Genomic DNA, 24,580 nt, shown 5'->3' on the forward strand with positions numbered 1-24,580 from the left:
GGGAGGAACTGATCTCCAAGGTCCCTTCTACTCTGCGCTTCTGTGTTTTTTAGGGTCCAAGCCTTGGAGGGAGTTGGCTGAGGGTTTTCAGTGTGCGCCTTTTGGTATTGATTCTCCGGAGCTGGAGCTGGAGCTGGCTGGGGAGCGGCAGGAGGAGGACGCTGCAGTGTTATTAGTGCGGAGGACACGCTGTAATCTGTCAGTGTCACCCTGGTCGCAGCTGGTGGGGGAGCCATCCCGCTGTTAACTCCTCCCTTCCCAGCAGCCACTGAGCATATAATTTGTATCGCACCCTCCCCAGCACCTCCATCTGTCCCTAAAAGAGGGAGAATTTCTTTTTCTATTTCTCCCTGGCATGAGCCCTCTGTCCCTGTCATACTGATTTATTCAGTGTTTCCCACCTCTGTACCTTCAGTTACCAGATTTCCCTACCAGCTACAGTCACTAAATCCACTCCCATCCATCCATCCATCCATCCATCCATCCATCATCTTAGCACCTAAAAATCCACCCATTTCCCCATTTATCCAACCAACTATTCATCTAAATATCCATCCAATCACCCATCTATCCACCCATCCGTCCAGCTAACAACTGTCCACCTATCCGTCTATCCATCTGTCTCCCCACTCACCCTCCATCCGTTCAGCCTTACAATTCAGTTCAGGCCAATTCAATTCAACCCAACTAAGTTCACTCCAATTCCATTCATCTTTACTCACGTGATAAGATTATGAGGCCTTGCCACGTGCCAAGCAGGTGATAAGTGAGTCATGTCTGTTGTTAAAGAGCCCATGAGATGAATCCTCTTCACCTTCCATGGCCAGCTTTGAGCCTTCCCTCTGTTAGCCCTTTGCCAGTCTGTTAGAAGCAGTTGACTCTAAAGGACGGTCCTATGGGAAAAAAAAGTTTAGCCTGGTTCTCAAAACCTCCATAGGTCAGAACTAAGACGAGGAGAGAAGCAGAGAGTCTCTGGGAGACGGGAGGGAGGTGAATGTGAGGTAAGCCAATGGGACAGGGATTTTGGTTCTCTAGAGGGAGGCGCTTCTGTTCAGCGGTGGGCAGTCTAGCAGGACTGAATGGGTATGCACCGGGGGGGGTGAAGATAGAAAGGGGAACAAGTTAGAGACCACTGTTAGAGAAGTGGGGTTAGAATGGGAGTTAGAATAGGGGAACCAATAGACTGCCTGGCTTACTGTCCCAGCTCCACCATATTCCTGCTGTGTAACTTTGGTCCTCTATCTTAACCTCTTCCATCCCCATTTCCTCATTTGTAAAATGGGGCTAATAAATTGGATCTATCTCACAGTGTTGCCGTTAGCATTAAAATGGAAAGTGTTTAATGCCCAGCACAAAGGGAAAGCCGACTAGATTCTAGCCATGTATGATGACTCTTCATTGAGCCCCACCTACATCCAGGCACTGTGCTAGGCGCTTTCACGTTCAAGGTCTCCTGGGGGCATCCTGGTTGCTGATCCTGCACAGGGATTATCAAACCCATTTTGCAGATGAGGTGATGGAGGCTCCGGGAGGCTGTCTCTGGCTTACATCACACAGCTGGGGAAGGGTCAAGTTGGGCTGCAAATACAGGCCTTTCTAACTCTCCTGCCCACCTGCCCTCTCCTGCTGTTTTCAGAGGATGGCTGCCCGGAGATGCAAGGATGCTGAAACTTCCATCTTGGTTCTGTCTGGGCTGCTCTCTTGGCCTTCTCAACTTTTAGCCTGAGGTTGTTAATTATCATTTCATGTGTGTTTTCTCTCTTCTTCAGAGAGCTTGAGGTTGAGAAACAGTTTTTCTTCTCTGTAGCAACCGAAGCGTTGACTTTGACAATGAAAGCTACAGAACTTGTGATGTTTCCCTTCTTGCGTGGCCTGCCAGGAAGCTTGTGCTTTTTGTCATATTGCTTCTTTTTCCTTGCCAGGGTGCTTGGATGTAGGAAAGGGACATACCTTACTTATATCTGTCTCCTTACAGTGTCTAGCCCTGGCTTGGTGAATTTTGCATAGAAAGCTCTGTGGTGATTTTCCCTGTCATGTGTGGGTCAGGGGCTCCCCTTGCACTTAGAATAAAATCCAAAGTCCTGTCCTGTGAGGACTCACCCCTGCCCACCTCTTCCTACTCATCCCATGTCACTTGTCCCTCGTTCATCAGGGATAATCACCTGGGTCATCTTTTATGTCTACTCACAGGCCAAATTCTTTTCTGCCTCATGGAAAAGGAGCTTTGCACCGGCTGTTCCCTACTCCCGGAACCTTCCCTCCTCTCCCATTCCCTGTTTTTGCCCGGCTCACCCTCCTTACCGTGCAAATTTCAGCCAAAAGTATCGGTGAGAGTCTCTACGAACAGCTCTATCTAAAGGGGTTGCAGTATCTAACCTTCCAAGGCGGTGCCTGATGGTTCCTCCCCTCGCAGCTGCAGGGGCTGCTGATCCCAGCAGGAGGTGGACTCGGTTTCTCCACCCCCTGGACCTGGCCTGGGGTTTGCTTTGACCCACGGAATGTAGCAGAGGTGACTTGCCGGGATTTCTGAGGCTAGGCCCTTGGAAGATGAGCAGCCTCTAATTTCTGCTGCTTGGGACCCAGCTGCCATGCTGAGAGAGGCCCAAGACACACAGAGGGGCCACCGGGGGCAGAAATGAGGGGTTCGGGTCTAGAACATCCCCGAGCTCCCAGCCAGCAGTCTGCATCGACTGTGGCACGAGGGTGAGCCCCTGCGGTGGTTCCAGCCCAGTCAGGCCCTCAGATGACCACACCTGCTCCCCTTCTGCCCCCGTCATCATTCTGGGGCGCAGAAGAACCATGGGATTGGGAGGGATAAGGAAATAGTTATTATAGTTTTAAGCCACTAAGTTTCAGATGACTGAAGGTGAGGTCAACCCCTGTCACTTTTTTAAATCATTGCCCCAGTACATGTACTATGGGGCACTCATGAATATTTGTGATTATAGGATTATTGTGTTATTTGATTCTTAACTTGCTAATTTTCCTGTTTCCCTTCTGGAACATGACTTAGAGGAGGCTGGGACTGTCTGTCTTCATCACCACCGTCTCCCCCTCCCCCCAGCACTGAGCACAGAACAGCACGTCATGGGAGCTGAATGAATGAATGAATGAATGAACGAACGAGTGAATGAAAAGCATCAGAGTGGTCCTGTTCTGTCCCTGAGCATCAGGCAGGGGCAGCACCAGGAAGGAGGTGCACAGATGAGTCTGTGGGTGCACAGATTAAGTGTGCAGTGGAAGAGGCACGGTGGGTAGGTGTGCACGTCCTTGCTGAAGGACCACCTGCTCTGGGCACCCTGCGCCCTGGATGAGCTCCCATTCCTCTCCACGCCCTGGCACCGCTTGATCCGCTTTCTCGGCAATCCTCCGTTTCCGCGTTCATGGCCCTGCTTCCTGCAGGAAAGCTCATATCCTTGTCATGTCTGTACCCTTGGAGCCAAGATCTAGGACTGGGAGAGGGGATGTGGTCAATAAAAGCTGCCAGACTGAACGAATATGTTTGTGTGAGTGGGTCTAACTCCAGAAGTTGTGTGTGTGTGTGTGCGCGCGTGCACGTGTGTGCATAAAAATATGTACACGAACACACACACAGGCACACACACTGGGGGGGGAATGGAGGTATTTTGAAGGTGCGCACAAGTGAACCTGTATGCACACACCTATCTACGGACGTATGCAATGATGTGCGGTAAATGTTTCGTTAATCAGCTCTTCATGTAAAGGAAAGGCCCTGGTTTATAGCGTTTGCCCCTTTCTGTGGCGTGCACACTTCCTCCGTGGCTGTTTTTGAGGTGCCAGTGTGGCATCGTGGACCCAGCTGCAGGGTGCACAGGGCTAGCTCACGTGAGCCTGTAGGAGGCAGCCCCAGCCCACACCGCTGGATTGGCGCCTGGGCCGGCCGGTGGCGGGGAAGGCAGCCGGTCAGGTTCCTCCGGCCTGGGAGAAGTCTCAGCCAGCTGGCCCAGAGACGCTTCTGTCCAGAGCCTGTGCACCAGGGCAGCAGGCGGCTGTCGGCCAGCAGCCAGCTTTCGCAGCGATTGGCTTGGAAGGCAGTCCAAACCGATGCTCCTTGTTAGGGAGGGCTAGACACTCACCAAGACAGCCACCTTCCTTCCCGGGGCCCCCACCCCTCCTGTAGACGCTCCCAGAGCTTTTCAGCGTTTGGTGAGGTCAGGTGGGAACTCTAAGCCTGGAGCATGGATGAAAGAGGAAGGAGAAGAAGGGGTGCCTGGGGACTGGGGAGGTCAGGAGGCTGGGGCCTGGAGCCTGCTTGAAGCCAGTTCTCTGTGCATGTGTGGACGGTTGCTTGCGCTCGCTCTCTGGACTCCAGCCCTGCCTTTTTGCACAAAGGGATAGGTCTGAGTTCTGTGGCTTTTTGGCCTCAGGGAGTCAGAACCCTTGGGAGGGAGAGGCTGTGCTGACCCCAGACTTGGGCAAGAGGGACCCCTGCTTTGGGCACTGGGCTTTGGGGAACCTTGCTCCGGCCCTCCTTGGGCCATGCCATCCTGCATGGGGGACAGGAAGAGTCCATAGTCCAAGGGGATGTGGTTACCCTCAGCTTCTCAGACTTCTCTCTGGTGCCTGCTACTTGAGAACTTCTGCCCACAGGATCCTGAGCCAGCCTCCAGGGTTGGCTACCATCTGTCTTGAGGTCGGGTGGCTGGAGGGGTGGCCAAGGAGTTGTTGTTTGGGTGGCTGGAGCTGGACCGTGGATGTGCAGGTGGGGCTGGGCAGCCCCTTTGTGGGAGGGGTCCTGCATGCAGGAGTGGAGCCAGAGGTGGGAAGGGAAGGGGGCCGGGCTGGGGGCTAGGAGCCTGGGTGCATTTGCCCCACGCCAGCCACTTTTTGGGTGCGGAACTCAGACAAGGTTGAGGTTTCCAAATCTGCACTGAGTCTTTTAGGTCATCATGAAGAAACGTCTGTCAGAAGAGAAGGATGGAACATATTTTAAAGTTCGTTCGTTTGATTTGTAGCTGTTAAATATTCAGATTTATGCTATGCGGGCTCCATTTGTACTCCTACTCTGGGGCCTGCAAATATTAGGGGTGAGCACAGAGGAAAAGAAGCTTGAGACTGTAGGGCTGGCTTGGCGGTGTGGCCCGAGGGGACTTGGGCGGGGCAGGAACTTCTGAATGTTGGCCAATTCCAGAGTGGAGTTTTCTGGGGCCTCACGGTGTGGGAATGGTCTTCTTTTCGATCTGTGTCACTCCTCCACATACCGTCTCCTTTCTCTTGGGCCCCAAGGAGACGTGTACGATGAGTAAGCTTCCTCCCCACATTGTACACAGTGTCCCCCTCCCCACGGGGACCCCCACCTTCCGGAGCTCATGAAAAATCCCGGGTCCGTGTCAGGACGGGGGTCGGGACATCTGGGACCCTCCCCAGTGCCCATCGCTGTGTGTGATCGTGGCTGTTTCTAAGATCACACATAGGTCACTCTTCTGGCTTTCCAAATGAAAATATGAAAATAGCCAGGCCAGTGAAGCCCAGCTGTTGTCATGAACGAGACCTCTGTGCTTATTTTTTTTAATTTTTTTTTTTTTTGTCTGTGATCATGGTTGTCAGTAGGACAGAATGAAGCTCTTTTCTCTTTTCAGAGCAACGTGTTTTCATTTTAAACAAGCTTTGGTTAGCTTTCCATTTTCCTATTTGTTATGCGTTCTGTTGGAGTCTGCACCTGACCTTCTTAGGTAAGGATAATAAATTCAGGAAAGTGGTGATAGGAAGGTAGGCCCTGGGAAGCAATAGAAGAAGCAGGAAGGAAGCATTTTACAATTTGCCAACAGATGAGTTCTTTTTTGTTTGCTTTTTAAATCTTGATTTGATTTTGAAATACCTTCTTTCCTCCCCTCCTCTTCAGTGTGACAGTTTCTTAAAAGTTAAAAGGAACTAAATTAAATGTATTTAATGGATTTTTGAGAGGTGTTTATAGCCCTCTTTCAAATAGCTGACACTGGCAGTTTGACCAGACCAGGGCTGGACATTGGTGGGCCGGCTTTGTAGTGGCCTGCAAATGGGGCCTTTCGCCAATGTCAAGGGTCAGATTCTCCTGTTGGCATCCTGCTATGGGCTGAATGTTTGCAGCCCCCTGAAATACGTATATGGAAGCCCTAACCTCCGGTGTGAGGATATTTGGAGGTGGGGTCTTTGGGAGATAATGGGTTAGATGAGGTCAGGAGGGTGGGGCTTCCATGATGGGATTAGTGACCTTCTATGAAGAGGAAGAGGGACGAGAGCCCCATGAGCCCCATGAGCGCATGAGAGAAGGTGGCCATCTACAAGCCAGGAGGAGACGTCTTACCAGGAACTGAATCTCAGCTCCCAGTTTCCGGAACTGTGAGAAGTAAACGTCTGTTGTTTCAGCCCCCCAGACTAGGGCGCGTTTGTTGTTCTAGCAGCCTGAGCAAACTAGGACACGTCCCATTTGCCTTTCCTAGCTCTCCAAGTTAGGAGAGTCCCAGGACTCCCTGGCAGCCCCTCCCCATTTCTGTCCCAATCCACAGTCCCCTCCTTGGAGCAGCCTCATGTGCGGGGAGCCCTCTGAGTACACCTGCAGGGTCATGTTCATTCCAGGCTGCACACTTTCATGGGAAAAACTGAAACCCTGGAGAGTCACCGGGATGTTGAGTGGAGCTGGTTTATTCTAAAACAGGAAACTCAAGGATGTCATGCCTGCGATCTTCAAGTATCCGAAAGACAATTGTGTTGGAAAGGGAAGGCATTCGTTCGGTGTTGATGGATTCAAAGGAAGATGTGGATTGAAATTCATCTTGTGGGGGAGATGCTGACCAATAAACACTGCTTATGAAGGGGGGTGAGCTGCCTGTCTCTGGAGGTGTGCAAGTATCCCTGAGGGATATTTAAGAAGAGACTCATGACCTGGGGAGTGGGGACACTCTACTGCATGGCTTCTAAGCCTCCCATCCCCCAGTTCTGAGGATCTGCGACTTTAGGATTGTTTTAAATGGGGAGATCAAGATTGGGAAAGCAATGAAAGAAATCCACTGACATGAGGACCAAGCTATAAAAAAAAATCTTTATTTCATGTACCAGGATTTTTTCTTTTTTTTTTTTTTCTTTTTTAAGTTTTCTGCTTTTTAAAATTTTTTTTTTCTGTTAACAGTCTGAAAAAAAAAAAAGGACCCACCAAGAAAATAAAACGGAGGTTGGTTTCTTGAACTGGTTTGAGCTGGACATGAGCAATCGTCCACCCTGGCAAGCAGTGCCCTTTGCAGTCCCGCTCCCCGCTCCTTCCCTCCGGGCCCCCTAGCCCTTTCTCAGCAGTGCTGGTTTCACCCCACACCCAGATGGCCTTCCTCAAGCAGCCCCGGGACCCAGGCCTCAGCCAGGAAAGAAGTACCGGTCGCCACCCCAAACACTCTGCCAAAACTGGGGCCAATTTTGCTCTTGGAACAGCACCCGCTTATTTGCTCTTTTCTTGGGGCCTCTCCGTCTCTCTAGTCCTTTGTCTTTTCAGGTTTGGGTTTGGAAGCTGGTGGGGCGAGGGAGGGAGAGACTGTGATTTCTGCCCAGACTGCACCAGCCTTGGCTGCCAGCACTCTGTCTGGAGCCTGGAACCTGTGGCCCTCTGTGCACTTGAGGGGCTGGGCGGGCAGATGTTCTGCCTTGTGGCTCAGGCTGAGTTTAGGGTTCCCGCTGCAGCTGACTTGAAAACAGAGCTTTCCTTTCCCAGACAAAACAAGGGAAGTGTGGCTGGGAGTGTGCAAGCACCCCCAAAGCCTCAAGAGCCACTCCCCACAACTCTCCAGAGCTCAACTTGCGGAACTTCAGGCCAGGCCAGGGTCAAGAAAGAGGTGAAGCAAGACCTGCTGATGGGTCTAGCAAGGCCCCCACCTTCAGCAGAGTGGCCGGCAGGCTGGGCTGAAATTGGCATTCGAGAAAGCTGTTGGGTTTCTCTCTGTCTGAACCTTGTTGCTCTGGAAGAATGGGGAGCAACACGGGACACCCCAGACTTTAGTCCGTGGTGTCAGCTTTATTTTGGGGGTTGGTACTCAACCTGTGACCAAACTTTGTAAAGCCATCTCCTCCATCCCCTTGACCTTAACCCCACCCAGCCAACCCCAGAGGACCCTTTTTTTCTCTGACCCCCAAAGATAGCGGGGAAAGCCTGGCGGCTGATCTCTTCTCTCAAAGAAGCCCCGTTCACTCTCTGTGACTGGGTTATGGTACTAAAGAAAGGGGACACAGAATGAAGAGTGACCTTGGGGACCTCTGGTGCCTTTCCCCCTCTCTGTCTGAATGGCAGGATACGTTTGCTCATATGGATGTATTTTTGCTCTGACATTGGACGTGGGGGCAGGGGTTTGGGAGCACAGTGAGGAGGCATATGGGTGTGTGTGTGTGTGTGTGTGTGTGTGTGTGTGTGTGTGTGTGTGTGGCTGAGAGGCTGACTGATGATTTGGGAATGTTCTCAATGTCTGGGGGCTGGATGGCTGCTATTTTGGTCATCCCTGGCATCTTCCTCTGGGCAGGTGGCAGATCTTAAAAGTCATCGACACCAAGAATAAGAATAGGCCTTTGGAGCTCATCTAGGTCAATTCATATGCTTACGTAGGGGGAAACTGAGGCCCAGAAAGGCCACCACAGCAAGAGATTCCAGAATCCAGAGCTGGATTTTAAACTGGGGTCCTTCATTCATGAGAGTGGGGTGTGTGTGTGTGTGGTGGTGGTGGTGGTGGTGGTGGTGGTGGTGTGAATGGCTTTGGAGGGCAGGAGTCAGTGTTCTCTGAACCCTGCTCCTGGCTGTGTATGGGGGAGGAAGGGTTTAGACTGAGTGTGTATCCCGGCGGGTTGGAGCGCGGGGCCTGGAGGACTGTGTGTGCGTGTGAGTGTGTGGGGGTGGGTGTGCGATCTTCGTGTAGACCTGGTTCTTTGTCGAGATTCTCTCTCTTCCGCATTAGCAGCACCTTCCTGGTATAAGGAAGAGATCTCTGTCGTACAACCTCCCTGCCTCCCCTGGGGCCTTCCTCCTCTGCCTCCCCCTTGAGCCCAGCCCTGATCTCTCCCAGCAGTTTTTTGTTTTGTTTTTAATGGATTTGTCTATTTGTTTTCTGTTTTCTCTTTACAAGTTCCCTGCTAAATTTTAAGTCCCCCACCCTACCCTATTGTTTTGTTTTCACAGTTTAAAGCTGGAAAAGAATTAAAAGAAAAATACTATCTGTTTTTCTTGCAAGTAAATCCACTTATTATATATTTACATTTATTTATAGTCTGTGGTTTTTTTATTAAAAAAAAATCACCACTTGTTTTTCCTTTTTCTTTTGTAAAAAGAAACCTTTTTGCAGTGTCATTGTTGGACCCGCCGGGCCCTAGGGGGGCTTCAGTGAGTCCAAGGACCCCCAAAGGGTCAATAAGCCCCCTTCCCAGGGGGCCAGGGGGGCCTATGAGTCTGGGGGTCCACCATCGCCCCAGGGTCATCAGGTGGCCCTGAGGTGAGAGGTGAGGAGGGAGAGCTGCTTTATATCCCCCTGGGGGGTGAGCATCTCCTGCTCCCAAGGACAGGAGCTTGGGTGGTAACCCCAAGAAGCTCACCCTGAGGATTCCAGGGTTTCGGGCATCTTGCAAGCCAACGGCAGCCATCCCCTCTCCTTCCCCTCCCTCAAGGCCTAGGAAGTCATCACAGTGGGTTAAGGACCATTAAGGACTGGGAACTTGGGGGCTGGGCAAGCCCCAAGTGCACCCCCCTCCAGGCACCTTTCGGACAGGAGGGACCAAGGACTCTAGGGTCACCTGGAGGCCTACAATTGCCCCATCGATGCCTGGTGGAGCCGGCTCGCAAGCCTTGGAGCTTGCCCAGTGTTCCTGGGGCACCCATCCAGAGGCTCCAGGGACCTGGCAGTGACCGAGGGGCTCACCTGGCCCCGGGGCCCCTGAGTCTCCACCCCCCCACTCGCCCAGGGAGGCAGAGCCCGCTTGGGGTTAAAGAGAACAGAAAAGTAAGTCGCCCGCATTAAAACAAAAAGGAACATAAACCCCTGATAAATGCAGAGAACATTCCCCCTTCCTTTCTGCTCCTCGTTTTTTGCTTTAATGTTATCTTGGTTCCCTTTTATTTTTTCATTTAAATTGGTTTTTATTAAATGTTAAAATAATGGTACATGGGAAATCATGCATTTTCTTTTAGATTTATTTTCTATTTTTAATTGTTTAACCTCTCTCGCTTTTTTTTTTTTTTTAAGTTTGTTATTCTTCCCCTCGGTTAATATTTTTTTCACATTTCCTGTCGTTTTGCTTCTTTGTTCCTCTTATATTTTGTTCTTTTTTTTTTTAATTTACTTGTTTTGTTTTTCTCTTTTTTTGTTTTTTTTTTTGCTTTTGGAAGGTTTTTCCCCCCAGTGGATGGTTGGGTTCCCGCCCCCCCCCCGCCCTCGTTCCCCCCTCCCCACCTGGGGGGGAACCACGCGAAGGGTTGCCGCGCGCCCATCCTGCGGCGCCGCCAGGCCCCCCGCGGGCTTCATACGGGGGTGGTCCGGCGGTTGGCTGTGTTGGAGTGGAGAGAGTCTTTGTTCTCCTTCTGGATACAGTTGTGGACTTGGAGGAAGCTGTTATCCCTGTCGGAGTTGTAGGTGGCGGTGGGCGTGGTGGCGGCCTTCAGGGGGTCCCTGCTGAGGGTGTACATGGAGATCTCCGTGGACGGCAGGGTGTTGAAGCCCTTGATGCCCACGGGGGAGGCGTCCCTGGAGTGTGAGGGCTCGGTGGAGCGGGAGCTGGAGCGGCTGCGGCGCTGATAGCGGTAGCGGTAGCTGGGAATGCGGGTGATGGCGGAGGCCTGGAGGTAGTCCGTGGCGCGGGCCGTGGCCCGCAGCTGTTTGTGCCGGTCAATAAACATGTGCACGGCCAGCACCCCGACCATCTCGGCGATGATGAAGGACAGGGCCCCAAAGTAGAAGGACCAGCCGTACGAGTAACTATTCTTTTTGGAGTCGCTCTTGGAGGGGTCTCCGGCATTGGCAGATATGTACACTATGATGCCAATGATGTTACTCAGACCTGCGGGGCACAGGGTGGGCAGGACTAATGGACAGGGACAGCCACCTGGACCTTGCCGGCTCCAGGGATTGCCTGGCCCGTGCCATAGAATAGAGGGCTAGTGGCAAAGCATCGCCTTAATATTGGATCATGCCATTGGAGAGAGTGACAAAGGGGAGGGCTGATGGATACAAAGCTAAGGGAGGAGAGGAGAGGAGAGGAGAGGAGAGGAGAGGAGAGGAGAGGAGAGGAGAGGCGTTCTAGCACCACGCACGGGGTAATAGTAAGGGGTATTGTTTACTGAGCATTTGCTACCTGCCTTCACTCTGCAGTGCCTTTCCAGGGGCTTGCGAACGAGGAAGTGGATCGCAGAGAGGGTAAGTAACTTGCTCAAGGCTGCACAGAGGTTTGAAGCTGGTATAGCAGGGGATTGGGACTGGCTCCTGGAGCCAGACTGCCTGGATTCAAAGCCTTTGGCAGGGTGACCTGAGTTAGTTTGCAGATTTGTAAAGTGTGTGTGTGTGTGGGGGGGTGGAGATGGTAGGACTCACTCTTTTAAATGAATTAGCGCACGTGAAGCTGTTGGGGGCCGGGGTGTGATAAGTAGGGCCATCGGCTTTTTATGGCATCTGAAGCAATGTGACTTGTCCTGTAACAGGGCTGAGGTATGTGGTTTTCGGTGCCTGCCTTCTCCCCCTGGGGTGGGACAGTGAGGGGACAGGGCGGTGAGGATAGGCCCAGTATTCTGAGAGGGACCTGGGATTTGGGTCCTTTTCTGAAAGGTGGGAGGAAGATGGGCCCTTGGGCTGAGATACAGGGTCCAGGGATGTTTCTGGAGGACTGGGGGGGGCGGGGCTTGGACGTTACTGCGGGCTAGAAGCCCCGGCACAACCTGCCTTCCCTATGACCTGACCTGTTGTAAGTCCTGGAGATTTGTCTTCTCCCTCCCTCCTGTCTCCGTTAGGACCTCCCAGCCGCTGGGTACCCAAACCCCGGCCTTCTCCCCCCAGGCGGGCCCGGGCTCTGGCCTGCGCAGCTCAGAGGCCATTACCTGCAGACACGAAGAAGATGCCGGCACTCAAGATGATGTTGTGTCGAGTCTTGTAGAACTCACTGGCTGCGATGCAGAGTCCGCCCATGAAAAGCAGAATCACGCTCAGGATCGGGAAAATGCTCGAGGCCCTCACGGCCCCTGTGGAACACGGGCGGTCAGGGAGAGAGAGAACGGCACAGCCGTGAGCCACGGGGGAGAGAGTGGCCCATGGAGTGGGGGTTTCGTGGACATGGGGCCACGGTCAAGTTTGCTTAGGGAGGGAGGGAGGGAGGAGGAACAAGCCAGTGCCCACCTCCTAGCCCTTCAGGGGGCTCCTGTCTGCCTATAGGACCAAATGCCAGTGCCTCATGAGGCCCACAGGGCCCTGTGTGACTTGGCCTCTGCCCATCTCCAGCCTCATGCCTCTGGTCTCCACTCCTGGTCCCCGTGTCCCCTTTGGTCTAGCCACAGCAAACTTCCCATGTCATGTCATTGCATGCTTCTGACTTTTGACATACTGACCGTTCTTCTAGAAGTGCTTTTCCTGCTCTTTCTGACTCAGCAAACTTCTATTCATCCATAAAAACTCAACTCAAACTCGCCTCCTCTGTCAAGCCTTCCCTGACTTCCTTAAGCAAAGCCATCCCTCCCTTCCTTCCTCTACACTGGGGCATCTGGGGCAGCGTGTTATCATGGTGAAGGAGCCACACAATCTGGATTTGAATCTGGGTTTGGCATGTATTAGCTGTGTACGGTTAGGCGAGTTGTCTCTCTGTGCCTCAGTTTCCTCATGTAAAATGGGGATGGTCCTAGTGCCTGCCTCCTCAGATTGCCGTGAAGATTAAATGAGCTGATTCTGATAATGCACTTGGATAAGTCTCTGAGGACACGTAGAAAAGTCTGGATAAAGGAGAGTTAGTATAGGAAAAGCTTGTTTCTATATATGCTTCCCCAAGCCATGGGGTCCCACGAAGGCAAGAACTGTGGCTTCTTCTTTTTTTTTTTTTTCTCTCTTTTTAATCTCACTGTCCCCACCTCCTGGGTGGGTGCTGGAGACACCATAGGTCCCCAGTGGTAGGCTCATTTGAGTGAATAAACGTGGTGAGGTGGTCCAGACAGAGGAAGGAGCAGACATGTTGCCAAGAAAAGAACAAGTGAAAAACAAAAACAAAAAACGCCTTCAGGATAAGGTGAAAAGGAAGGACCAACGAACAGGCACAAGAAAAGAACGCCCTCAGGAACAGTTTACTTCTGCCTGTGGGAGGACAGGAGGGCAGAGGGATGCAGATGGCCGAGGGCAGGGGCAGGAGCAGGGGCAGGCCAGGCTGGTAGTGGGCCTCTGTGGGGGGCAGTGTCGGGATGGGGATCCAGAGGTGCCGGATCCTCCACGAAGTGTCTCTGGAGAGTACCATAGTCTTTCTCTCCGGATTCAAATGAGGCCGTGATGACCTCGGGTACGGGTACGTGGCTTCTGAGGAAGTCTAGGGCCCTTGGCTCAGCTCGGGGTGGGGGTGGGGGGGGGAGCTGGTTGGCTGGAGATGTGCGTTTAGGGGAGGAAGTTGCCGGGAGTAGAGTCTTCCCTTGCTCCCTATCCCTTTTGGTGGGAGTGTGGCTACAGAAATCTGTGGAGAAGAGAGTTTTGCTATATAGAACTTGAAGAATTTTTCCAAGAGGATTTTAGGCAGTTTGCTGTGATATGTGGTATAAAACTCCTCCTCTCTCTTCCCCCGGATCTTCAGGAAGTCTACACTGCTTACTGATGCTATTGGGTGAGTGGGTTATTTTAGGGGGACTCGAAGAAGGGTGAACCTGAACTAGGGGCCAGAGGATGAGGCACGTAGGGAGAGTACCTGGGTTACTGGGCAACCAGGCTCCCCTCTCTGGCAGGCAGGGATGGGCTGCCTCCCCCCAGGGCTGAGTGGACATTCTCCCCCTGCAAAAGCCTTTTTAAGCTAACTGTTGTGCCCCAGCCCTATCCCCCAGCCCCTGCACCCCTACACACGCATACATGATGCTTGGACACGCACGCTCAGCGCTGCCTGAATCCTCATCTTCGTAAGCACACGGGGAGAGGGGAGCTTGTTGAAGACTCAGGAGAGAAGAGAGAATCTTTGATAAGCACCTACTCTGTGTCGAGTCTTGAATGAGTACCTAACATACATTCTCTAATTTAATCCTCATAACAGCCCGGTGGGCTGTGTTTTTTAGCCCCAGTTTGTAGACAAGAAAACTGAAGTTCAGAGAGGCAAAGTAACTTGCCCAAGGCAGCCCAGCTCCTGAGTCAAAATTCAAGTTCAGATCAGCCCCACTTTTGAACCACTCTGTACTCTCCCTATGGGGCTTCCAAGGAGCCTGGGAAGGGTGCTGCAGGGTCCAGAGACCTGGGTTTGGGTCCCAGCTGTGCCACTCACTTGCCGTGTGGCTGAGACAGATAGCTTGCCCTCTCTGGTTTTCCCACGTATGAAAGTGGGTGTGGACCGTTAGATGATTTCTCATGCTTCTGCCCTCTCCGTGTGGATGTGATTTCTGACCGGCTGGGAATGGAGGGTGACAGCAAGAAGGAAGAAAGACAGGCTGGTGTGCCTTCCGAGGGGCAGCAGCCGTGGTTCAGATGAGCAGAGCGGAGGAGGAAGCTCTCCAGTCTTTTCTCTCCGAGAAAGCAGGCGCTTCCTGCCCACCGTATGCCTGCATTTGGCAAACCCAGCCTGTACCCTCAGAGCAAATGCCTCCCAGGCAGCCAGGGCTTGATGGTGTCAGCTCAGCCTGCTGGCAGAGCCCGGATATCCAGACTTAGCCTTCCAGACAGCAGAGAGAGGGAGCGCCAGCCGGGGAGGGAGCTGGGATGCTGTGTGTGCAGGCGTGTGTGCGTGTGTGTGCACGCGTGCAAAGACAAGAGGGAAGGAGGCTGGGGAGAGAGGTCTGCTGTGTTGCAGCCAGCAGAGAGTAATGGGACCACTTCAGGAGGTCCCGAGCAGCTTATGATGTGCTCTAGAGCAGGGTAACCAGTGGGCAGTACCCACAGTAGCCTCCCCAGCCCAGCAGAGTCAACCCAAACACCAGCCTCTCCCCTGGAAGAGGTTTGCCCGGAACGAAGGTGACAGGGGACAACTGGTAAACAGCACCATGCCTAGGAAGGCTGAAGTTTGCAGGACCCAGATTCAGGCTGGGCAGGAAGTGACTTCGGAGCAAGCAGGGACTTTTGTATTGGAGAAGTTTCTCCAAGGAGGTCTTTCTGGCTGGGCGGTGTCATGGGCAGAGTGGGGATTTGGGAGTTAGTCACACCTGAGTTCCTATCCTGGCTTTGTCACTCCTTCACAGCGTGACCGTGGGCAAGGGTCTTTACCTCTCTGGGTGTTTCTGCGTCTTGTAGAATGGGAAAAGGGACCTACCATCCAGTTCACAGGAATGTAAGGCCCCGCTGCTCGAGGGGCAGTCGGAGGGCCAGCATGGGAAGCATCATGCAAGCTTGTTAGAACTGCAGATTCTCAGGCCTTACTCTGCGGCTCCTGAATTAGAGTCTACATTTTAACGAAAGCATGTAGCCCGAGTCGTACGAACACGGAAGTCTGAGAAGTGCTGTTGTCAAGATTAAATTGGACCCTCTCTGTGCTGGCTGTACCCTGGAAAGTGTATAGTGAAAGATGCGATGTTTATTATCCCCTCTTCGTCCAGACACGACTTCCCCATGGATTGTCTTGATTCCCCCTGAAGCTGGTGTGGTTTCAGTGCTAAAATCTACCACGAGGAGCAGAAGGTATCTGATTTATTCAATGAATAAATATTTATTGATCTCCTACGAGTCAGCATATGGGACTACGCAGTACGTACCAATATTTATGGAGCTCTTCCTGTGCACTGGGCCCCAGCCTGGCATGTGGATAAACCCACTGAAATCTCAGACCAACCCCATGAAGCCATGGCCTTGGCTTCGTGGAGATTACAAATACATTTAGGGGCGCCTGGGTGTCACAGCGGTTAAGCGTCTGCCTTCGGCTCAGGGCGTGATCCCGGCGTTCTGGGATTGAGCCCCACATCAGGCTCCTCCGCTATGAGCCTGCTTCTTCCTCTCCCACTCCCCCCTGCTTGTGTTCCCTCTCTCGCTGGCTGTCTCTATCTCTGTCGAATAAATAAATAAATAAAATATTAAAAAAAAAAAAACCAAATACATCTAAAGCAGGTATTGGCAAACTTTTTCAGTAAAGGGATGGATAGTGAATATTTCTGGCTTTGCTGGCCCTATGTTCTCTATTACTACTACCCAACTTAGCTGTTGTAGCATGAAAACAGCCTTAGGCACTATGTAAACAAATGAGTGTGGGCCTTTTCCAATAAAACTTTATTTGCAAGAACAGTGGGTGGGCCAGATTCAGCCTACTAGCTGCAGTTTGGCCATTCCTGGCTGAGAATGTAATATGCTGTACCGGGGAAAGGCCGCGTGGTCCAGCGTGGGGAGATGCTTTGCTTTTGACCAGCTGTGGGTCCAGTGAATACATATAGACCGAGCGTCTGCCGCAGTGCCAGGTTCCAGGCTGGGCGTGGGAGACCTAGGGCTTCAAAAACAGGCCTGGTCCATGTCTTTATGGGGCTTAATGGGGTTCCACATCTTTATGGGGCTTCATGGGGTTCCCATGAAGGAGATGTATGTCACCAGATAGCAACACAGATAAACATATAATTATCAACCAGGATAAAGTGCTATGAGAGAAAGGTATCTGTATGGCGCCACGAAGGCTAATGTCACATGTAGATGGCAAATGTTCACTGAGTATTTAGTGTGCGCAGGGACTGTTCTAAGCCCTGTACGCATGTTAACTCATCGGTTCTCATTACAACTCTGCGAAGTAAATATTGGAACTCCTGCCTCATACAGCAGCTAAAACTAAGGCACAGAGAGGTTAAGCCATTTCTCTGAGTCCACCCAGCAAGGAAGTGGAGAAGCTGGATTGTGAACCCAGATGGTCTGCCTGTAGGGTCTGGGTGTCTGATCACTGCCCTCCCTTGCTCTCAGGCCTGTGCCTCCCGCCCCTCAGAGCATCCTCTGAGCTCATGTGGGGATCAAGGAGGGCTTCCCGGAGGGAGCGATGTTGGAGCTGGCATCCGATGGATAAGGAGAAGCCAACAGGGCAGAACAGAGGCAGGGTGAGGAGTGTTCCAGGGAGAGGAAGCAGCATGAGCAGGGCTGGAGGAAGAATCCTTGCTCTGGGAACTGGAAGACCCTGGATCACAAAGAGCCCCTGGAGGGCTTGGGGAGCTCTAAAAGAAATGAGGTGGGCCAAAGCCAGGCCAGGGTGGGGGGCTCACGGGTGGACGTGCTTGCTTGGTGTACCGAGGTGTGGTCTGGGCTGAAGCTATAAATGGGGGGTTGTAGACACAGAGGTGAGCACAGGAGAGCCTGTCCATGGAAGAGCGAGAGGGCTAGCTTTGGGGCTTGGGGAGCCCCACGGCTCAGTGGGAGCTCAGGAGGAGCTTGTGCAAATCACGTGGGGTGCCTGGCTTCCACTTCCTTATCTAGATTCGATGATCTCTAGGGTGCTGTCTGTCTCTGACGGTGCTGTGCACCCCAGAACCTCCCATAGGGACCACTCAGCCAGGCCAGGGTACCATCCTATCTATTCCCTGTGTCACTTGTGGCCTTTGATCACAATGGTTGTCATTACCAGGTGTATGGAGGGCGGCTCCCTAATTTCTGGGTGCGGTGCTCAATTCTTAATGTTTGTTATCCCACTTGGGATTTGGTCCATTCTCACAGGACAGGATCACCCAGGAGTGGCTCAGGAGGAGCTTCTAAACTCTTGGGCATATCTCCCTTGCTCCCCTCCACGCTGGGCTGGATGGGGTGGCCAGGACCACAGATGTATGTGTGAGCATGCGTGTATGAATGTGAGAGAGAGGGTCTGGGGAGGGGGAGAGAGAGCAGAGGGAGGAGAAGGAGGGAGGAGGTGTTCCTGGAGGAGAACATCCTCGGGGAAGGAAGAAGAGGAAGGGCAAGACGCCGTATGAGGGGAGAGAGAGGAGTTGAGAGTGGTGGTTAAGAGTCTGGGCTCACACATGGCCTCCTTGGGGCCCCATCCCAGCCCCTCTCCCCCCACTGGCAGTGTGTCCTCTGTGCCTCCCCTTTCTCATCTGTGGCATGCGGACACCAATAGGACCTACCTCCCAGGGCATTCTGAAGGGGAACGCAGATAACGTCTAAAGTAGTCCAATGTGCTGTATCGAATGACAAAAGAATTCTGGAAGCTCCGTGAGCTTCCTTGGGGAGTGCCATCTGCGCAGGCGCTGGAGGCTGTCCCAGTCCCTGTTGTCTCAGGGCTGCCGATCAGCGGCACCAACTCAGGAGAGAGGCGGCCTGTGTGCCTCTCCTGGCCACCCTGCCTGCCTTCCTGAGCCTCGGTGGTCCCCCTGCCGCAGGGAGATCGTGAGCACACCCAGCTCCTAGCCTGCGATGAGGAGTAGTGAGTCAACCCATTTTGAGCAATTACGACAGCACCAGGCGTGCAACGAGCACCAGGAAATGGGAGTTCTCATCGAGGCACAAGGGACCGGGGCAGTTTCTCACGGACCCGGGGTTGCCGGGGCTAGTGTTTGTCACAGTGCAGGTTGTGAGTCAGGACGAGGTGGTGAAGTTGGCCTGCCGGGTGCAACCAGCACTTAGAGAAATGAACCAGGACCGAATTGAAAGTGTCACCGTGTGTGGCGTGCAGGAGGTCGGCCCTGCTTGGAGAAACGTTTGCTCTTGTTGCTTGGATGTGAGTGAGTATGGGTGACAGCTTCGGATGTTTCCAAATCACACTGTGACCACTGGGAAATACCGACTCCCGTCTCCTGGACACACACAAACACACAAGCAGACACGAGCAAACAGGCACGTACACGTTCAGACAGACACTCAGATGCATGGACACACAGGCATCAAAAGACACAGACCACAGCACAGATTCATCCCCTTGTGCACAAAGACAGACACATGGATGCACACTGACGAAGTCACACCCAGGTCACCACTGCCTCTGTCTTCACCTGTGCTCAAGTTTTGGGAAGGAGGGGTGAGGACGGGGGAGCGCCGGAACAGACCCATGGTAACCCCCCAGAGCTTGCTGCGAGAAATAGTTCCGGCCATCATTTGTTCCTGGGCAAACTAGTGATGGGGGGGTGAGGGCCACACTAGCCACACCTTCGTGGGGCCCAGATGTCAGGAGGCCCAGGTTGGTGGCCAGGGCCTGTCACTAGAAAGCCCCTGGACTCTGTGGTTCAGGAGAAGCCATGGAATTCCTCAAATACCTATGGGGCTTTGGGGGAGGGTAAGAGCATTCATTCATTCATTCATTCATTCATTCATTCATTTGTTCTATCAGATATTGATTGGGTGCCTTCCTTCTGCCGGGCCCCCTCAACAGGCACTGGACAATGCCCGAAGCTTGGCCTGATGGCTTGAGGGCAAGTGAGCCCTGCTTTCTTTGCCACCCCAGGAGACAAGCTCTGCATTCCTGTGCAGCCATGCCCTTCTGGCATTCCCTCTCCTCCCTGTCTGTTCTAATCCTCAGTCCAGCTGGTGGAATGAGGATGGTAGGGGTGACCCAGGCCACCTACTTGCCACCCTCCTCAGCCTCCTTCCCTGGGCCCTTCTCATCTTCCTGGCCTCTAAGCCTTGGCATCTGGGGCTCAGACCCTGCCCCTCTTCTCTGTACCACTGCCTCGGTCCATTTAGCAAGTCTCGTGGCTTTAGATATCATCCGCCTGCTGACAACTGGCATACTCCTGTCTTGGGCCAGGACCTGTCCCGGGAGTCCCAGACTCCAGGGCATCTCCCCAGGGCATCCCATAGGCCTCTCTGACTTAAGGTGGCTGACGCTGAGCTTCCCATTCTCCCCATTCCCAGCCTTGGACTCATATCCTGACTCCTTCCTTCCCTGGGAAACCCACATGCAGCCTTTCCAGAAATCCTATCTGCAGATCCTTGGGAATATTTTCCAGCTCTGACCCCTTCCCACCTCCTTCACTGCTTCTGTCTTGGTTCAGGACACCTTCTCTTGTCTAGATTGTTTCCAGCAGGCTCCTAAATGTTCTGCCTGCTTCTGCCCTTGCCCTATTTCAGTCTCTTTGAACGTAGCAACCAGAGAGTCCTGTAGGATGTATGAGGGATGGTGTCACTCCTCTGCTCAGACCCTCCGATGGCTTCCTGCAATACCCAAGCCCTTTCTATGACCTGCAGGGGCCCTGGGGCCTCTCTGCATTGGCTCTTCCTTGGCTGCTCCTTGCTCATTCTACTGTTATCTTTCTGGCGTCAGACCTGTTCCTCAAACATTCCGGGCATGCTCCCGTCTCAGGGCCTTTGCACTTGCTGTTCCTTCTGCCTGGAACATTCTCCCCTCGGCTTTCCACATGGCTCCCTCTCACCTCTTTCAGATCTTTATTCAAACTTCACAAGGAGGATTTTAATGACACCCTACCCTCCCGGAATTTCCTATTTCCCTTTCCTGCTGGATTTTTCTCCATATCGCTCCTCATAGTTTAACAGACTATATAATTAACTTGTTCAATGGCCACAGCCTCTCATCAGGATGTCCAGAATGTCCGCAGCAGTCCCCCACTGGCCTCCCTGCCTCCCCAGCCAGCAGCCAGAATTGACCTTCTAAATCAGTGTCCCCTGCTCATGGTTCCCATCACACTTAGAATGGGATCCGATTTCTTCCCGACATGATTGGGTTCCTCTGCTACCTCTCCTACCTCATGCTGTGGGATGCCCTCCATTCCTGCGCTGTGCTCAGCCAGTCCGACCTCCCCCCACCCCCAAACACCCCTCCTCCGCCCTGCCTTCATAAGGCCTTTGCTCTTGCCAGTCCCTCCTCAGGGATATGCGTCCTCCAAATCCTCTTAGCTCCTTTTCTTCATTTAGAGAAGCTAAGTGACACCCCTGCCCTCCGCCCGCCCCCTCACAGCTCGGAAACTATCGCGGGTTATTTCTGCTCCGGCTCACCGCTTGCTTCCTCCACTGGAATATCCAGTTCACAGAGGCGCCAGCTTTGTTTTGTTCACCCTTGGATCCCCTGTACCGACAACAGTGCCTTGCACGGAGTGAGCGCTTAGTGAATGGCTCATGAGTACATGAGGGAACGCTTCCAGAGGCCAAGTCTCCTTCCTTCTGGAATCATCTCTGGTTTGTTTGGGGCCAGGCTCCCTCAGCACCACACACTTCATTCTAACTCTGCCTGCATCGTGCTATACATGCTCCCTTCCTGGGCCTGTTTCTAGACGGTGAGCCCCTCTCCTGGCCTCCCATGTAGTAGGCTCCCAGTGAGGATGGGTATAACAGACCCCAACTGGGAGCTGGCTCAGGCTCCGCCCACCCGGCTGCAGCCCCGCCCACTTCCAGGCAGAGTCCCGCCCACCTCCTGTGGGGCAAGTGCTCCCACCTCTGGGAGATGCTCCATCCACCTCCTGGGGGCCTTAGCTCCACCCGCTTCAGTGGGGCTGAGGATCCTTCTAGAAGATGGATCCCTGCCTTCTAGCTTCTCTAGCCAATCAGGTAAGAGCTTAATAAAAATGAGAGAACCTAATTAGGATTCGAATCTATTAGAGAATGATAGGAACTCACATCATCCAACTTTCAAAAAATTACTTTTGTTGCTTAGCCCAAGATTAGCATGTTATAGATCGGGGTCAGCAAACCATGCCAAATGCAGCCTGCTGCCTGTTTTTGTAAATAAAGTTAAGTGTCTTTGGAGCATCTGTCTGTACTCCAAGGACAGCCTTAAGTAGTTGGGACAGAGGCTGTACGGCCCACAAAGCCTAATATGTTTACTGTCCGGCCCTTTATAGAAAAAGTTTGCCAACTCTTGTTGCAAATACTCAAAAAATACTGTTGGATTAAGTAGGCTTAAATCAGAACCTTGGAATCCTGCCCTGTTAACACCACTGGTTCGAGTCTTTTGTCCTGGGACACCAAAATGAACCAAACACTCTAAGCTCTTCTCTCTTTAATATTAAGGAAATGGAAGTATATAGAGTAGGTAGAAATAGCCACTGAAGAATCCTATATCTGTCCTTTATTCACAGACAACATTTATGGAGCACCTGTTCTATTCCAGAAGCTGTTCAAGGCACAGCCCCAAAGGAGACAAAGTTCCTATGCCCAGCCCTTGGTGTCTAGCTGATTAAGTATTACATCCTCCATGTGCTCAACCCGTGGGGCTCCTGGCGTGAGGCTCAGCGTTGGTCCCCCGCTTCTACGTCCTCCTGCAGGCCGCATCTGTGCCCTGCCCCTTATCCCAAGGCCAGCTATTTCTCTGCTTGGGGCCACAGAGGGCATGCCATTCTTTCCCCTCGATTTCCCCAGCACTGAGCATAGGCTCACAGAGTCAGTCTCAGCCTGCCTTTATGCCNNNTAAGGGGGAAGGACAATTAAATGGTCTTTTAGGAATTCCGTTTAAGAGCACTGTCTTTCGGGAATTCATAAAAGGAAATGATGAGCCTTGTAAGATATTTTTCTCCCTTTAAAAAGAACTCTATAAATTACATCGTGTTCTCTTCCTTTCTCCTCCTTGCTGCCTGGGTGACTTCATGTTCCGTGCGCTTTTCAATGAAACCAGGTTGATTCCAGGCTGACCCGGGAGTTGGCTTTGATGTGAGGAGTAGTTATTGAAAGAGACAGGGTGATCCATGTAATGAAATGCCTCCTACACTTTCCATAAAAGTGATTGGAGAGTGATGCTAGCCATTCGCTGTGGGGGATGGGAGGGAGGCTTTAGCGGCCTCTGAGCAGCGGGGAAGGGCACTGGGGGCGGAAGGTGGACATGCTCTTGGGAAGAGAGCAAACCTCTTCTGAAAGAGCCTTCTGAGAGCCCGGAGCAGAGCTTTCAACCACTTCTGCTCAAGGTGGCTTTGCTGTCCCCGGCGTCAAGGACCCTCAGCCCCACTCCTGGAAATCCCTTTCTCAGGGAGCATTTTACCTTGTTAGTTTTTGCTGATTCTTGAGAAATTTTCTTTGGGACTCAAAATGCTTTCGCTGATAATATGCCTCAGGTGGATTGAAGGTCATAGCTATTACTTCAGGATTTAACCTTGACTTGATTGTGGAGGAAGAAAAATAAATCTCACGTATTGTCTCAGGAGACGTTCCAATCTGATGCTGCCTGATGAGTTTCTTTCATTCAGTTATTCAAGAAATATTTACTGAGCGCTTATTATGTGCAGGGCACTGGGCTGGGAATAGGAACTAGTGGACAAGATAAGGGAGGGTCCCTGGCCTCACAGAATCGGCAGGACCACCAGGGAGATGTTTACACAAATACACAAGCACCCCACCAGTGCTGTGCTCTGGGAACCCGTTCAGGGGCACGGAGGACTTCCTGTAGGAGGTGATGTTTCAGCCTTCGACCTGGAGGTTGAGTAGTGGTTTATCAGACACAGGGGGACGGAAGAGTGTTGTAGGCAGAGGGAACAGCATGCATGAAGGTTTGGCCTCTGGACAGGAGGAAAGGAGGGAGGCTCAGCCTTTTCCTTTTTCCTGCCCTCTGCTGAGTCAGGGATCTCTAGATCGTCCTGGCCTTTGGTGCTCCGGAGGTTGGAGGGACAGGACCCACCCCCCAGAAGGGAAAAAAAATTGCATGGACTCACGGAGGAAATATTCTGCTGTGTCAGCTTCGTAATCTGCATCCTCTGGGAAATGATCGATTTGCTTGCAGAGACCTTTGAAGTTCCCTGGAAAACAAGAGCAGAAAGGACACTTGAAACCTCAGAGTTTCCAGGGGCTCAGCACCCACTGGCCTCTTGCTGACTTCTTGCTCTTCTGAAGCTGGCTCAGCCCTCTCCCTGGCCCCTGAAGGAAGGTATCACTTTGTCTGTTTGGACATCTGCCTGGTGAATCAAAACACACCCCCCCCCCCCCCGCGGTGCCGCGGAGAGGATCTAAGGCCTAAGACTTCAAAACCCAGCCTTCCATCCCTGCACGGAGGCTTCTGAAGATTAGCTGAAGCTTGGCGGGCGGCAGGGGTTTGGCTCAAGGCTGGGACTGCCGCCGAGGAGGCTGATGAACGGGTCAGTCCACCCGCCTCTGTGCCCCAGCTCAGCTGGGAGTCACCTCGCATTTTGCATGCCAGAGAGCAGATCGCTCTGCAAAGAAGGGAGACCCCACATGGATGCTGACAAACGTTCCCACGGCCCTTAAATGAGCTGGCAAAAGTGGCTCCCCATCTGCGGTGCCTGGAATGCACGGTGCCCAGCCCCCAGCTGTGCTGAAAGGCTCTGGGGGTGGGGGCAGGGAAGAGGTTGAGCCCCTCCCCCCCCACCCCCGAGGCTGGCCCTCTGCCAGGCTCATGAACTACGGCTCAATTTGGCTCTACCACAGGCCTCTGAGAGGGGTATTATCTCCTCCATTATACAGATAAAGAAACTGAGGCTCAGGGAGGCTACTTGATCTGATTAAGTACTCGTGGCCAGGAAATGGTGGAAGCAGGGCTCAAATGAAGGCCTGTTGACTCTAAATCTTTCCGGGGGTGATGGCTGGAAAGATGAACACTGGCTCAGGTGAAAACCCAGCGTCAAGCCACCCCCCCAACT

At 52.7% G+C, this 24,580-nt stretch overlaps 1 protein-coding gene and 1 long non-coding RNA gene across 3 annotated transcripts in view; one reads left to right on the forward strand and one right to left on the reverse strand.

Moving 5' to 3' along the window:
- The window catches only part of LOC103676419, a 54,778-nt gene that overhangs the window by 16,926 nt on the left and 13,272 nt on the right, over window positions 1-24,580 (forward strand). The gene's annotated exons all lie outside the window — the stretch shown is intronic.
- Window positions 10,478-24,580, reverse strand: part of CACNG2 (calcium voltage-gated channel auxiliary subunit gamma 2) — a 107,148-nt gene continuing 93,045 nt past the window's right edge. Inside the window, exons 2-4 of the mRNA XM_008705755.2 lie at window positions 23,639-23,722; window positions 12,044-12,184; window positions 10,478-11,013 (exon numbers count right to left, since the gene is read on the reverse strand). Coding sequence (XP_008703977.2) covers window positions 10,478-11,013; window positions 12,044-12,184; window positions 23,639-23,722 — 761 coding nt within the window. The remainder of the gene's footprint in view (window positions 11,014-12,043; window positions 12,185-23,638; window positions 23,723-24,580) is intronic.

The sequence above is a fragment of the Ursus maritimus genome, unplaced genomic scaffold (assembly GCF_017311325.1).
Source record: "Ursus maritimus isolate PB19 unplaced genomic scaffold, ASM1731132v1 scaffold_21, whole genome shotgun sequence".
Taxonomy (NCBI): domain Eukaryota; kingdom Metazoa; phylum Chordata; class Mammalia; order Carnivora; family Ursidae; genus Ursus; species Ursus maritimus.